At 37.5% G+C, this 16,055-nt stretch overlaps 1 protein-coding gene across 4 annotated transcripts in view; it reads left to right on the top strand.

Annotated features, from left to right (window-relative positions):
• Arhgap6 (Rho GTPase activating protein 6) overlaps positions 1-16,055 on the top strand; it is a 499,280-nt gene that overhangs the window by 436,988 nt on the left and 46,237 nt on the right. For all 4 annotated transcript variants that reach the window (XM_052713349.1, XM_052713423.1, XM_052713492.1 and 1 more), the window contains exons 3-5: positions 4,242-4,313; positions 12,083-12,339; positions 14,088-14,283. In XM_052713349.1, coding sequence (XP_052569309.1) covers positions 4,242-4,313; positions 12,083-12,339; positions 14,088-14,283 — 525 coding nt within the window. The remainder of the gene's footprint in view (positions 1-4,241; positions 4,314-12,082; positions 12,340-14,087; positions 14,284-16,055) is intronic.

Here is a 16,055-nt window from a genome sequence, read left to right as displayed (position 1 = left end):
CAAGTCTCTTTTTATATTTATCCTCACTTTTTCCACTAAGTTCTCCACATTGCCTATGAATTCCTTTGGTTTACTTTCTCTGGGAGTCTATTTTTCTGGTTCAACTAAATAGTGAGGCAGCTATGGCTGGGAAACAGGGGAGGTAGTGCCAAAATCATCCTGCCAAATTTTTCTCAGCAGGAATTGTTTTAAAGGATTGAACAAGCTAGAACCTCCCTTTTAGTTTGCAAATTTCAGTGCCTGCCAGATACTATAAATGAGTGTAATGGCTCAGAATTAGGTGCCGATGCTGACTTAAGGTAAGTGTGAGGAATGTAAGACAGAGATTTTCTGCCTTTCTTGAGAGGATAAAACTCCAGATCTGTGTGAGAAATAACCAATATTTTACATCAGCTCTCAACTGTTAAAGATCATTGTACATTGATCTTCACATGAACAGTAGTGGACTGGATGTGGCTGTTTTGTGCCCACTGAGCTATATTCTTGCTTATGTCTGTGATAGAACCAAAGCAGACCTCTGGCCCTGGCAGCAGGTGCCTACTAATTCTTTCTTGGCCTTCATTTCATCATTAGGTGTATGTAAACCCTTCTCTTGTATTAATCAGTTTTCATCACTGTTACCAAATACCCAAAAGGGAGCAGGAGAGACAGCTCCACATTTCAGAGCACTTTTTATTTATGAATGGGACCCAGATTCAGTTCCCACAGTCTCACAGTGGCTTGAAACCATATATAACTACAGTTCCAAAGGATCAGACACCTTCTTCTGCAGGCATCATGCATTGTACACAGTACATATACATACATTCAAGGAAAACACTAATATGTATGAAAGAGAACAAAATAAATATTTTTTAAATACCAAAGGAAAATACTTAAAAGAGGCACACAATTTCAGAGGTTTCCACCTGTAGATTGACTTTATTGATGTTAGACCCATCTAACATCAATGTATGATGACGTAGACCTTCATAGTAGGGAACATGTAGTAGACAAGGTGTCTTGCATCATTCCAAGCAGAGAGGTGGAGATGAAGGTATGTTTTAGTTTGTTCAGTCCCTTAAAAATATATGCCACTGGATAATTTATAAACAATGGGAGTTTATATGGGCCTGCTATGTTGGTAAGACTAATATCGAAGGGCACATCTAGAGAGGGCCTTCATGTTTCATAACATGGTGGAAGGTATTATAGAAAGAGAAAGAATAGCTTCAAGCCCTTTCTAAATAGCATTAATCAGTCCACAAGGGTGCATGCATGATTTCAGGTCCTTCCATTAAGCCTACACTTTCCCACACTGTTGTAATGAGAACTAAGTTTCCAAACACATACTTTTGGGGCAAAACCCAATCAAACCTCAGCAGGATTTTAGAAAAATAAAACCTCCCGATTATACTTATCTATAAGAATGTTTTTATGGTGTGATGGAAACAATGGCAGGGCTACACTTCTGGTGTGTATGCTGTCTTAGAGAAGGAACTTGGGGAACATGTCCCCATCAAAGGCATTTTGGAATGAGTGCTTCAGGTTTGGCTTCCACGCATCGTCCTTTCATCAGGCATTGTGGAAGTAAGTCTTCATTAATGTTCTCAGAGGAGATGAACTGAATGAAGCTGAAAATTCAACATGAAAGGTGAAGGGAAGATAGTTCTTGCCTACTTCCCTTTTCTGAATATCTGAATACCTGTGGTCTCATCTTTCCACCTCTACTCTGTACATAGATCAATGAATAATCAGTACTTATTGAGCATGTGCTATAATCTAAGTACAGGGTATTTATAACCTTATTCTATCTATGCAACAGTCCTTACAGTCATGACTTTTATGTCTCCTATTTTATAGATGAGGAGACTGAGGTTTGAAGAGATTAAGTAACTTTTCTGTGGGAAGTGATAAATTCCGAACCTGTTTTACAGAACTCTCTAATGTCAAAGCTAGTACTCTCCACATCTGCCTAGGTGGTAGGGGAAGGAGATATAGTCCCCATCTGAGGGATGTGCCTGTGAGACATGCCCAAGGTAATTCAAAGTTAGAGAAGTGGTGGTGGGGAGTACACAACAATCTTAACCTCTAAATAGTCATGAAGACTAGCATGAGTCGTCATTGATGTGACAATTCATATTTTGTAATAGAATCTAATATGCATCAACATGTAATCCACAGAAAATCTATTCATCTTACAGTTGCCAGAACTGAGAATCAAAAAGTTAAAGCACAAAACTCCCCAAGCCACAGGTGGTGGAGCTTGGATTCAAAGTCAAATTTCTCCCCTTTCCAAGTAAGGGTTATTCTGAGGAATATGCTTTAGAGCAGATCACAGATGCCTACAATGAGACAGGAAGACAACCAGCCAGAAGGATTGTGTGCATGGGGATAGAGCAGTGGGAGAGGAGAATGATTGAAAACAAAGTGTAATGAGACATATGTATAAAAGCATCATAGTGATATCTATTAGTTTATATACTAACTGAAAAAAATACAAAAATTAAAGACAAAGACTTGTGCTTTCTCATGATGAACTCAGTGATAGAACACTTGGTTGGCATGTGCAAGGCCCTGGATTCCATTCCTAGCACCACAGAAAAATCTCTTAGGCTTTAATAGATGTATTGTTTAGTTATTCTGTTCAGTCAAATATGTAAATTAAAGAATTAGAGGATTTTTTTATTAGGAAATGTTATTACTGACCAAACACATTTGGTAATATGAACTAGCAATAAAGAAAGCATTACAAAGTAAAAGCACCATCAATCCTATTTGGAGAACAGATTAGAATCTTATATAGTTAGTGTGTTTTATCATCTGTGTATATATAATAAGTCGCAACAGTCCCTAATAGCTAGATCAACTCTTAGAGGTTTAAGATATGAACACACCAGGGATGAAAGAGATTAATGACTCTTGGCCACCTTACAATTAATTTACATGTTTTTCTCATTTTACAAATCTCATGACTCCAAAGGTGAAAAATCCTACTATTTTCATTTTGTGGGAAGAAAATGTTTTGGGCAGGATATTGGAAGGGAAAGGTATTAAATGCACCTGTTACCTATATTGTGGTGTTCCTGCATTTCTAACACTTCACAGCAGAGAAGGAGTTGGGAACATCTGAAGCCCTAGAGGATCTCAGGAATGCTCATTACATCCAGACATTTTACTTTGTCATTTCCTGCTGTCAGAGTCTTGTTTTATAAATTTTATTTGGTGGTATCTCCTTTTTATGACATATTTTAGTGTTTCCTGCAAGACAATTCTTAATCTACTTTTTAAATAGTCCCTTGGGTATGAACCACATTTTCTCTATTTGGAACCAGTGTGGATTCCTGGTCTACACCCCCTATGTGTTAAGCTGAATAATTCCAAAGCATGTTCTGGCAATGATAAATGCCAATATTTTATGATGACATCCCAGGAATTTGATTGGAGCTGCCAACCAATATGAATGGTATCTTTACTATTTGGTGAGTTAAGCAAAATACTAAGTACATTTGTTAGAAGTATCAGATGCTAAAAAAGAATATTCCCCACTTCTAGTGACACATCTGAAACAACTCCAATATCCATCAGTGGGTGAATAATTAAATTATGGGACAGCCATTCTGTAGAATGACATGCAAGCCCCAGGGAGACAGTAGATCTGAGTTTATGGACTTGCACCAGGCTTGCACATTAAGCATTTTATATACATTGTTTCATTTAATTCCCACAACAAAACCATGGAATTCTCACTATTTACATAAGAGCACTGAGACTTCACCAAAGCCCTGCAAGTTATACATGTTATGGTAGTAGTAAGGTCTGAATTCTGTGGGACGCCAAATCCATTTCCCTTTCCAGTTACACTGTAGTAGCTTATGAATGTCAAAGCTAAATGTGTGTATAGTTGATTCTGTCATGGAGATTTTGTTCAAGATGAACAATGACTGGTATTACCATGGAGAATAGGAAAAACCTTATGTAATAGTAAAAACAAACACATCTGGATGTCAAAACTGAATTACATATGAACTAGGGCTGTTTCTAGCTCTTCCCATGATTGGAAGAACATTTCAGAGTGTATTTCAAGGCTGGTTTCACGTGCTATATGTCAGGGATTTTTCCGGTTTTCTCAGAGCTATTTCTCTGTTTACAATGTTGAATTCTATGAGTGAAGTAAGAAGTCAACTGCAATTGTTTGTAATGTGAAAATCATTTATATACTTATTTTTTTTTACAACGGCTTATTCTTTTAATATTTACAGATGGACAAAAGAGAAAGAAATCTTTGAGAAAGAAACTGGATTCCCTGGGGAAGGAAAAGAACAAAGACAAAGGTAAAGGGCCAAATAACTAAAGTCAATGCATCTTGCAGGGAGCATGCTACTTGGATTGGGTGGAGATTTCAAATTGCATCGGTTTATCTGGTTGAGTTCTATTATGTAAACTACATTTCTGTAATGGAATGTCATTGAGAGCCATTTGGGTCTCCTTTTCTGTGTTTGAGTATCCCTATGTTGAACTGATGAGTTCAGCTGGTTTGAGCAGTGGGTGACTGCAGTCATGGTTATGGTTCCAATTACTCTGTCCAATCAGCTACGTCTAAAGAGGACCTGGGTTGAGTAGCCATGGCCAGCATGCCTAATACTAACCAGCTGTTTGGCAAATGCAGACAATTAAGCAGGACTAATTAAATGAGAAAGAGTTTGCATTCATCTACTATGACTACAGAAAAGAAACAATCTTCATCTCATGGCTTACTAAAGATAGGCCATCGTCAGCAATTTTGTTAGATCACAGAATGCTTGGTTTGGGCATCATATGTTTTCTGCCATTACTGGCTTTCATCATACTGATTTGTGTCCATTTCTATGGCTATTTAGGGAAATGACACTTGAGCCACTCTTTCAGAGACAATTGTTGTCAATTTAAGTTTGTATTCTTCAGTTGTAAAGGTCACCGGGACCCCATTAGCACAGTCTAATTTTTTTATGACTTGTTCTCATTGTGTTATATGAACTGATTGTTGAATGGTGTCATTGAGTGAATGTATGTTCATTTTATGTGCCACAATGAATACGTGTTGAATGAGGAAAGACACGTGTCTCACTTTGGAGTTCCCATGTATAGTAACTGTGTTTATACTTGTAGTGGAAAGCAATGGCTTTTAAAATAAATGCATTACAAATTGCACTGGACAAGCCTTATTCTAACACTGATAGCAGTCTACATACAGATAGCTTAAAGTGTGCCTTAAAGTTCATGATATTTGGATAGAAAGAATCCTAAGAAATGGAAATTCACTATTTTGCTTCCCTTACAGTGGGGTTTGTCTTCCTTGGTGCTAGTAGCAATGTAGACTGGAAAATTTTTGTGGCATATGTTGTACTTTGAGGTGTGACATGTTTAGCAGCATCCTTGGCCTCTGATAAGTGCCAGTAGCACTGCCTCTAGGTAGACTGTGATCAGCCTTCTAGATATGTACCACAAGCTGGGCAAAAAAAAAAAAAGATAAAAGTGTTAAGAATCCATACCTTTAGCTGCAAGAAAGAATCATGGCTGTAATATTTAAATGTCCTAAGTCCCAAGAGCTGAGGAATATAGCTCAGGGATAGAATACTTGTCTAGCATGCAGAAGACCAATCGTTCTGTGCCCAGCACCCCCAAAAAATACAAACGAAAGAACACCTAATGGCCAGATCCTCACTGCAGTGAATGAGCTGTTGCTTTTTTGAAAAAAAAAAAAAAACTTCCAATGCATACATTTTAGCATGAGAGCTGTGATCATATTCACCAGAATACTCAGCAGGATATGAACAACCTCAGCAGAATTTGCTACCAGAATGATGAAGATAAGGGGTAGGCTAGCTACATATCCACTATCTGATAAATTTTATTATATGTATATGTTTGATGTTTTATTGCTCTTTTTGTGTTATATCTTTGACAATTTCATGAATATATTATAGTAAATTATATTGTCATCATATATTTTACTATACTATATATAGTATAGTATAGTATATAGTATATTATATTGTGATCATGTGCACCCTCTCTTACCTCCTTTTACCCTCTCCTGCTGACTCCTTCTTCTTCCTAACTAGTCCCCTTCCTACTTTCCTGTCTTTTATTTGTGCATGTCTTATGCAGGTAAGCACAGATGCTGTGTTCATGAGTGCAATGGACATGTCATGTGCAGAAGACCATATCTGACAGCATTATACCCCAGCCTCTCGGTCTTACACTCTTTCTACTCCATCTTCCTCAGTGTCCCCTAGGCTTTAGAGGGGATAAAATTGATGACTCATTTATGGGTGGGCACTTAACTACACTAGTCCTCCATTTATCCATGGGAGATACATTCCAAAAACTTTCCATCGATGACTCAAATTTTGGCTAATAGCAAACCTATGTGCAGTATACTTCCCTGTGTATACATGCATACATATGGTAAAGTATAATTTATAAATTAGGCACAGTAGAAGACAAACCAAAATAACTAACAATAAGCCAATTATTATAGTATGCTGTGATAGAAACCATTTAAAACATATGACTTTCTTATTTGGTAATTTTCCACTTAATTTTATTACAATTTACTGTAACTGAAAAGTGAAGACAACTATATGAGTAATAAATTACTGCTTGAAGTTGCTTTACTCTAGGATAATGATATTGGTGTTGGGATTGAAACACAATGAAGATGTTAGGTAATTCTTTAGAAAGTACCCATTCAGACTATGCTAAGAATGAGGGGTTTTTTGCAGGGAGAGATTAATGTTTGCATTCCCTAAATTGGTGTGTGTGTGTGTGTGTGTGTGTGTGTGTGTGTGTGTGTGTGCACTTATATTGTATATAAAGAAAGCAGAAAGAAAGAACATGAGTGAATAGGAAAGTAAGGGTCAGCAAGCAGCAAGTAAGGAACTGATTAGTGTCCACTGGGACATTAGATATTTTTCAGACCAAATCATATTAATGTAGACCAGTAAAATCTTGGCAGTATTCTTTATCGACATAAGAGAGGATGAGTAGAGAAAGAAAGTAAGCTCTTGATAGTTCTAATGAAAAGGCAGATCATCCATCCATCCATCTAAGGAGAGAAGTACCAAGCTTCACTCTGTGAAGCTTGCTCTTTATGGATTAGATTTGATGTTTAAAAAAGAAAGTGTTCTAGGCTTAATTGAAGAGTTACTTCTTGACAGCTCTTCAAAACATAAAGCTTTGTCCATGTCAACATTGGGAGCCATTGCCTGGCTATCTTGGGAACCAGAACCTGGGGTGGCTGTGTACTGGTGTGGCACATTTGGAATCAGTTCACTTCCCTTTGGATATTAGTGTTTGAGTTCATAACAGACACACATGTGAAAAATGATCATCACTGAAATCCAAGAGGGAAAGAAGGAAAACAGGAAACTCTGAATGACCTCTTGGGTTAGGCCATCTAAAAATAAAGGGGAGCAGCTCTTCATGGTTGACCTGCTCTCCCAATAAAAAAAGTGATTCACAAATATTTGATATGCTACTATATTAATTGATTCCATCAGCATGAATCATGTCCTGAATGATATTTAATTCCTTGATATAAAAATATACAACAAATCATGTGACATTCTTGCATTCAGGATGCTACTTAAACAAAGCCCATCTAAGTTTTGGTTGCCATATGGAAACTAATTCAAGATTGACATTGGTTTGCAAAACATATTTTCAAACAGAAGATTTCCAAGTTCCTAGTCTTTTGTAGTTTAATTATTTGGCAAATAAAAATAACTTTCAGAAATTCAGACAATTTCTTTCTTGACTCAAAAAAAACAGATTTTGTGGAAAAGATAAATAAATAAATAAATAAATAAATAAATAAATAAATAAATATTTGAAAAAACTACTTTGATCCAGGTCCAGGGCTTCCTTAATCAAGGCACATGGGGACTACGTGTTACTATGGAGTAACTGTCCACCAGGACACTGACAGAGTATCAACATGAAAAGAAGATTAGTTCAATTGTGGTACGTTTTATGTACCAAAATCCCATTGTGTCGTGTCTTATGGTTACTCACTGTCTAAGTCACTATATGTGAGCTGTGAAGTAAAACCTACAAAAGACTAATTGCCTCAACTTCTAGTTTTGCTTCACATTAAGTAGTAGTAGAAAAAATTAAGAATTAATTACATGTAGAAATTCTCTAAGAAAATAGATTCAAAAGTGTCATTAAAAGACATCCTTTGGTGGCTAAGAACATCACTCAGTAGGTAAAGTAGTTACCACACAAGTGTGAGAACCTGAATTAGACCACTAGAACCCTCATTAGAAAAGCCAGATTTGGTGGTATGTGCCTATAAGCCCAGAAAGGAAGAAATGGGAGGTGGAGACAGGTGGATCCCTGAAAGCTTACTGCTCATCTAGCCTGGAAAACTTGGCAAAGTTCCAAGCCAGTGAGATATCTGGTCTCAAATAAAAGGTGGTAAATATCTGAGGAGAAAAAACAAGGTTTTTCTGACCTCCTTGTGTGTATATGAAAATCCAAACCCTCAAGAACACCCCAGCATGAACATGTACACAAAACATACACAGTCATACACACACACACACAAAAAAAAAAAAAATTACTAGAGAAGAGAATGACCAGGATGTATGTAGTTCCAGAGAAAGGTAGGAAGGAGCTAGGGTTATCTCACAGAGGACTTTGTGGACTACAACACAACTTTTGGTCTACATGATAACAGCATTGAGACATCATCAAAATATACTAAGGGATGACTTCATAGTGTTTTAAAATGCTCTATCATGCTACATTGTATTACATGAACTTGGAGTGGAGCTGACATCAGCACAAAGTAATGGAGGAAGGGCAATTTGAAAGGTATAAAATCCAGGAGCAAAGCAATGGTATCATGGAATGAGGATTGTGGCAGAGGTGGAGAGAAGTAGAGAAGAAGATAACGTAAAGTTAGAATGGCAAGATGATGGAATAGAAATGAGGCATAAAAAGAAGTATTAATGTATGACTTTCTAAAGTTATATTTACCTCTATAAAGAGCAGACACCCCTAGCAATCCAAGCAAGGTCTAGTAAGAAAGAAGCTGGGAATGAGACATGCTGTAAAGGAACAAGAAGTGGCTTGTGCTTGGAGGACAAGTGAGAGCTGAAGATGGAAATGAAGCATAAATTCTGGGGAAAACGAGGTCCAGCATGAGACTAAGGGAGTGGGTGACAAAGATGGTATACAGCCAAAGGTCAGAGGAGAAAAAGGGGGACAAGTAAACATGAGAACAGAGAATCATGTGAGCCGTTAAGGTGGACTGGCAAGTCACCAAATTTTATGCGAGATTGGTGGTTTAATGGTGAATCAAAGCCAATAATAGTAGAAAACAATAAAGAGTAAAGGACAAGGACAAGCCTGTGATGGTAAGCTTCCATCACAGGTGGGAGGGTGGGGCTCTAAAGGGAACAGTTGGGAGCAAAGAGGAAAATCCATCACCTTTTGACCCCATATTTCACGAGGAGGCAAAGACAACCACTGCTAATATCCTGGTGGAACACATGGCTCAGATTAGAACATAATACTAGCTGTCCCTAGCCACAGCACAGAGAGTCTTAGGTAATATCTTTGTCATTTAAAAAATCCTATTATCAAGTTTATTAGCTCCTGTCTTTGCGAAGAATCTTCAGGTTTCTATGACCTCCTCATAAAAAAGATTTGAACTCAGAGATAGGCACATGCACCCAATGCTTGATTGCCACATAAATGACAAATTTGCCCAATAGAATTTTGATGAGTTTTTGATTTCACAATAGCTGTATTTTTTAAGGAGAAAGAATATTCAAGGATCCTTCCTAGAATATTGCAAAGACCTCAAGACAACATCTCACAGTTTTGAGCTTAAAGAGCTCTACTTTGTAAAGCTTATAAGAGTCTTTGAGAAAAGTAGCAAGAAACTAAGGAGCCCACATAAAAACTCTAGCATTGAAATAATAAGCTCGGCCCTAACAGAAGCCTACCATACCAAAGAGAAATAAAAACCCATTCTTAGTGGAAACATCTTTTGAATGAGATTAAAAGAAGACTAAATATCAGGAGAGAATAAATTCATATGATTCCTGTTTAATTTGTATTCAGTCATTACAATTTACAAACACAGTGATGGACTTTAAGGTACCGAAAATGCTAGATTAGGGGGAGCTGGAGAGATAGCCCATGAACTGCTCTTGCAGAGGACTCAATTCCAGTTCCCAGATCCCACATGGTGGCTTACAGCCACCTGTAAATCCAGCCCTAGAGGATCCAAGACCCTCTTCTGGCCTCTGTGGGCACTTGCACGCACATCCTTGCACCTACAAAGAGACACACATGTACCCATAAAGATAAATTTTTTTTTATTATAGTCTTCAAAGAAACTGTCTTTCTTGTTTTTTTTTTTTCCCAGAGAGGCATGAAGTCTCTAAATAAGTCAGACTGGGTTTGCTTATATGGAAAAATGGCTATGGGAGGATTGAAGAGCCCTCATTTTAGAGCAAGCACCTGCTGTGCATGTGCCTACATTAACAGACCCATGCCACATGATGTATTTCAAAGTCCCCTCTGTTGTGACTCTCCCCATCCATGTCTGTACATTCTATGTGGCTGTCAGTCTTACCATGTGTATGTCCAAACTTTTTGAAGAATATCTGATTATTTCCTGCTTCTTACACGAAATTCTCCAAGTGCACAGCCTATGGCCTGGAACTGCTCTTTGCAGTATTAGTCTTACCTCAAAAGAGAAAGGCATAGCCCTTTGATTGCCATATATTCCATAGTTCACTGATAGAGCAAGCACCTCTGAAAAATCCCCAGATGAACTTAGGACTTTTTACTTCAAAACAACTTGCATCTTTTGATGGGACCAGAGGTATATGCCTTTAAAATAACATTTCTGCTCTTAATGGAGACTTGGCTATTAGCCTAGTTTAAAATGTTACCATGAGTCAAGCAGGAAAACCTTTTAAAGCCTCTTTCCACCTGGTTTAATGTTGGCTTTTTTGTTCAAAGAACAAATAACCTTAGAGTTATTTTCCCTTGATCATTTCGGTTTCATTCACAAGACCTGTAAAAACAAGGGCTCTCCTAGACTCCAAATGCTATGGCTGCTAAGAGATGTAATTTTGAATCTAACAAGAATAATGTGCTTAATTGAATTATTAATACTTTCAGCATAAATATAAAATGCTGCTAAAATGTCTGTCTCTGAGGAGCTAATATATATATGAACACACATGAATTTACCACAGTGATGCAGAAAGAAACTGTATATATATATTGCCAAATGAAGCCAAAAAGTTCTATATTCGGTCTCTTCCTCAAATGGTCCCTAGTTAAAAAAAATAACAAAAATATCCTGGAATTCCCACAAGCTATATCATGGTCAAGTCCACTTCTGCATGTGGTCATCAGGAAGCCTGAGTATAGCTTATTACTTCCCTTACTGCCTCTTTTATTAGGATCCTTAAAGTGTATCAGTTGAATTTCAACCTTGGATTCCTTCATCTTTCTATTATTCAGATGAGAGTCACTCTGTTATAATTATTTACATGTCTGACTCTGCGCATCCTCACCCCATCTCAGGACCCCTCAGGAGAAAAGACTTGAGATCTTTTATACCCCCTCTATTGTAAAAGTGACATGGCAAGTAGTAGGTATTCAATAAATGTTTGTTGAGTGAATGGATATATATGGTTTCCTCATGCCTTCAAAGACTTCTAAAGTTTATAAATTGAAGAGTAATGGTTTATAAAGATGTGTGATCATGGGCATAAAGTATTATTTATAGTCTGTCCAAATGTCATACTTCTTTACAAAGTTATTTCCTTTAAAACAGACTTGAGCAGATGGGGAAAGATGAGAGACGTACATTTCTAAAATGTATATTTGTACCTACTAGCTTCCTTAATTGTAATTGAAACTTAGGGCATTTGTCCAACAAAACAAAGCCATCTCAGTATGCTGATTGATGAATCAATTCTTTGAATCAATAATTTGACCTTGCCTGCTTTTATGAATGTGATGTGAATGAGCATCCTCTCCTGTTTGGACCTTCCCTGAATATAAATATTTTTTTTCCTTGCAGAATTTATCCCACAGGCATTTGGAATGCCATTATCCCAAGTTATTGCCAATGACCGGGCATATAAACTAAAGCAAGACTTGCAGAGGGAGGAGCAAAAGGACGCATCTGATTTCGTGTCTTCCCTCCTCCCGTTTGGGAATAAGAAACAGAACAAAGAACTCTCAAGCAGTAACTCATCTCTCAGCTCAACCTCAGAAACACCAAATGAGTCCACATCCCCAAACACTCCAGAACCGGCTCCTCGGGCCAGGAGAAGGGTGAGTTAGCCAGGATTTCCTCTGACTCTGAGAACACTGAAAATGAGTAAGGTTGTCCTTTGAGTCTCTATTAACATGAAAACCAGACTCATTGTAGAGATCTCTTCCACTCAGCAATAACCAGTACTGTGCATGTGGCAGCTAATGTTCCCTCTACATTTCCCTCCTGATTAACTTGGTACCCAGATGTTCTACACTGATGCTTGTCTTTTGTTATCTCCTGCCATCTTGATAGACTTCCTGCTTAATCAGACAAGCCCAACCTTCAACCTATGGGTCACATACATAACAAGATAGCTATGGATATGCCAAAATACAAATCCATAAACTTATTTAAAACATTGTGAGAATTATTTTGGTCATTTTGTTTTGTAACTCAGTTGTTTAGTTCTTGAGCATGAACTTTATAGATGGCATTCTACTGTCACAATGTCACATGCACTATGTATATATATTACACACATGGGCTGCAGGTTAGACATCCCTATGCTAGAAGTAGAGTCTTGAGGCCAAGATCCAGTGTTTCTGTTAATTTTTGTCAATTCCATTCTTAGAATGTACCTGGATCAGTGAATTAGCCATAGCTATTCAAAATCAATGAGAGATTAGTTTTTTCTTATCAATGGAGTTTGTCATTCTTTAAATAGAGATGTACAGTCCTATATGCAGTCTCTTTCAAATTCATGCTATAGCAATATGATGCCAGTGATGGAGTGGGCACTACGTTCTAGGCTCTGTGCTCTTTGCATGTCACATTGCCAATCTAGAAAGCTGAGTTTCTCAGACCACCCAGATTCTAATCAGCATAATCACTGCAAAGCACCTTTAAGACTTCCTATGTCCCTGAAAGATCTTTCCCTTTTTTCTAAACTTTAGGCTGGAAATCTTTGTCAATCCAGCCATTAAAGTCTGTCCTAGTTAAATATACAACCAAACTTCCATTTATAACTCATATTTTTTTTTTTAGCTTTCAACATTCAGGACTTCTTCCAAGATATAGCAAGACCTAAAACCCTGTTATTTTTATGGTATTGACTATTATTCAAAGTGGAAAAAAATGACAAAACTATGGAATATTTGTATTTCAAGATGAATTTGTTCTTCTAAGCCTGTAATTACCTGTTTATAAATCCAAATAACAGTAAAACCAAAACTCTAAATTTGAGCTTTCTGGGAATCTAGGACCTAGGCAGTGGACTTCCTAAATGTCCCTTTCTCTGTCCAGGCCCTACCAGGACTCCAATAGTTGACTTCTCAGCACACACTTCATCCAGGATGGATGGCTGTAACCTCCTGCATACTGGGGATACAGGCATGTGCCATCATGCCCAGTTTGAATCTTCCTATGTTTAAAGTCTACATCCTAGTGATATGGTTGAGGATTTTTTTTATTCACAAGAGTTCTATGACTTTACCTTATTCATATGCATTTTTGTTTCAAAAATTAAGTAGTTGAAACAAATTATTTTAATTATATATTTCCAATTTCTTGTCTTCTATTTAGATAAGTCTGTGTATTAAAATCATAACTAATGATACTTGTACAGATTTTCTAACTTTTTCAAAAGGCATTTAGTTTTTCCTTGATATGTCAGCAATAAACAAATATGTAAATAACATAACAAAATAAAGCAGTAGTATCTTTTGAGAGTGGTGGTCCTCCATCAATTTTACTGGGTGGCCTCTGCCAGCAGCCGCTTTTCTTTCTGCCGCCTGTGATCATTTTCAAATCTACATATCACTTGCAGGGTGCCATGTCAGTGGATTCCATCACGGATCTGGATGACAACCAGTCTCGACTCCTAGAAGCTTTACAACTCTCCTTGCCTGCTGAGGCTCAGAATAAAAAAGAAAAGGCCAGAGATAAGAAGCTGAGTCTGAATCCTATTTACAGGCAGGTCCCCAGGCTGGTGGACAGCTGCTGCCAGCATCTGGAAAAACATGGTAAGTAGATTTGTCATCAGCCACCAATGATCCAAGTTATCATTCCTCTATGCACCCAGTTTCAATTCTGTGTTTCCTTGAGCAAGGGCTGGACCAAACTTCCTTTGGTGAATAAAGTTCACCAATATAAGTGTTGACTAAGAAGCTACTAGGATCCACAAGGCTAAATAGGTGTGATGCTATCTGGAGTCCTCAGATCACAAGAGGCTCAGATTCCCAAGGGGCTCTGACCAAGCATTTTAGGGAAGGATCACTTGTATGGAATATACCCCCTTCAAATAGAGTCAGATTCCTTGGATGTGTTTATACATTAAGGTTCCTTACAACATTTCTTTTGACAAAGGTTTGCTTTTTGGGAAATATGTACTCTGAATGTCTCCAGCCATCCCTTTGCAGCTCAATTCCTATTAACATGATGACTTTAATATGATGGATAGTTCTTTTCTGAAATTTAGATATTTGTCTCATAAAATGCCATATCTATCACATATGTTTATTTGCTATAGATTTATCACACACTTTACGGATTTGGGCAAACTTCCTTAATTGCTTATTCGCTCTAAAGATAATATATTCACTATTGTTTTGTTTTGTTTTTTGAGACAGGGTTTCTCTGTGTAGCCCTGGCTGTCCTGGAACTCACTATGTAGAACAGGCTGGCCTTGAACTCAGAGATCATCTGCCTCTGCCTCCTGAGTGATGGGATTTCATTACAATTTTTTAAAGAAAAAACAACCAGAAACTGTTGGTCCTATCAGTATAGCCATTCTATCCCAGGTACTTAGAAGGCTGGGCAGGAAGATTTCAAGTTCAAGGTCTTCCTGTGTTACAGAGTAAGTTCAAGGCTAACCTGGGTAACATTGTGAGACCCCGTCTCAAAATGAAAACTAAAACAAGAGTTAGGGATGCATTTCAGTGGTGTGGCACTTGCTTAGAATGCATAATGCCCTAACTGATCAACTATCGAAGGTCCTGATATATTCAAGTGTCCATAGCATTTCTATCATAGCTATGATTCCAGAATAATAGAATACACATTCAAATTCAAATAGATATTGAATATTCTAAACTAGTGGTTCTCAACCTTCCTAATGCTGTGACACTTAAATACAGTTCCTCATGTTGTGGTGATTCCCGCCCCCAACTATAAAATTATTTTCATTGCTATCTCATGACTTTATTTTGCTACTGTTATGAATTGTAATATAAATATCTGATTTGCATGATACCGCATTTGTGACCCCCAAACTTCAAATCTTCAAAAAATAAAGAGTCTTAGATTTTTTTTTTTTTTGCCTTGCTTTACTTTGAGACAGGGTCACATTATGTGAGACAAGCAATAGCAAGAGCATTTCTTCCCTAACACTTGATTTGCCTGTTTTTTTGAAATGGATAGTAGAGGACATGTATTACTTTAGTCTTTTAAGTATTTATCAGAGACCCTTTTTCTACCCTCTCCAAAATTGTTCTTGAAAATTTTTATGGGCTTCATCAATATTCATGTACCCAGCCCTTCCTCTCTTATATATCATTTCAAATGCCTTCTCTATTCTTAAATCAAAATTCCTTAAGCACCTCAAATTTCCAGAAGCTACAAAAGTCAGACAAGAGGCTGGCAAACAGTCAAAGGATGCTTCTGGGATTGAGGCTGAGTTTAGAGTGGGATCTATTGCTTAGTATGCTTGTCCTCATTTCTCTAGGCCTGAGATTCAGGTGCTTCTGGATCTGGTGTCCATTGCAGGTTTTGATGAAAAGGGGAGAGAGATGATCAC

The sequence above is a fragment of the Peromyscus californicus genome, unplaced genomic scaffold (genome assembly GCF_007827085.1).
Source record: "Peromyscus californicus insignis strain IS unplaced genomic scaffold, ASM782708v3 Scaffold_10__1_contigs__length_136768540, whole genome shotgun sequence".
NCBI lineage: Eukaryota > Metazoa > Chordata > Mammalia > Rodentia > Cricetidae > Peromyscus > Peromyscus californicus.
Note: the sequence above shows the minus strand (reverse complement) of the source record. Positions and strands in the feature narration are given on the sequence as shown.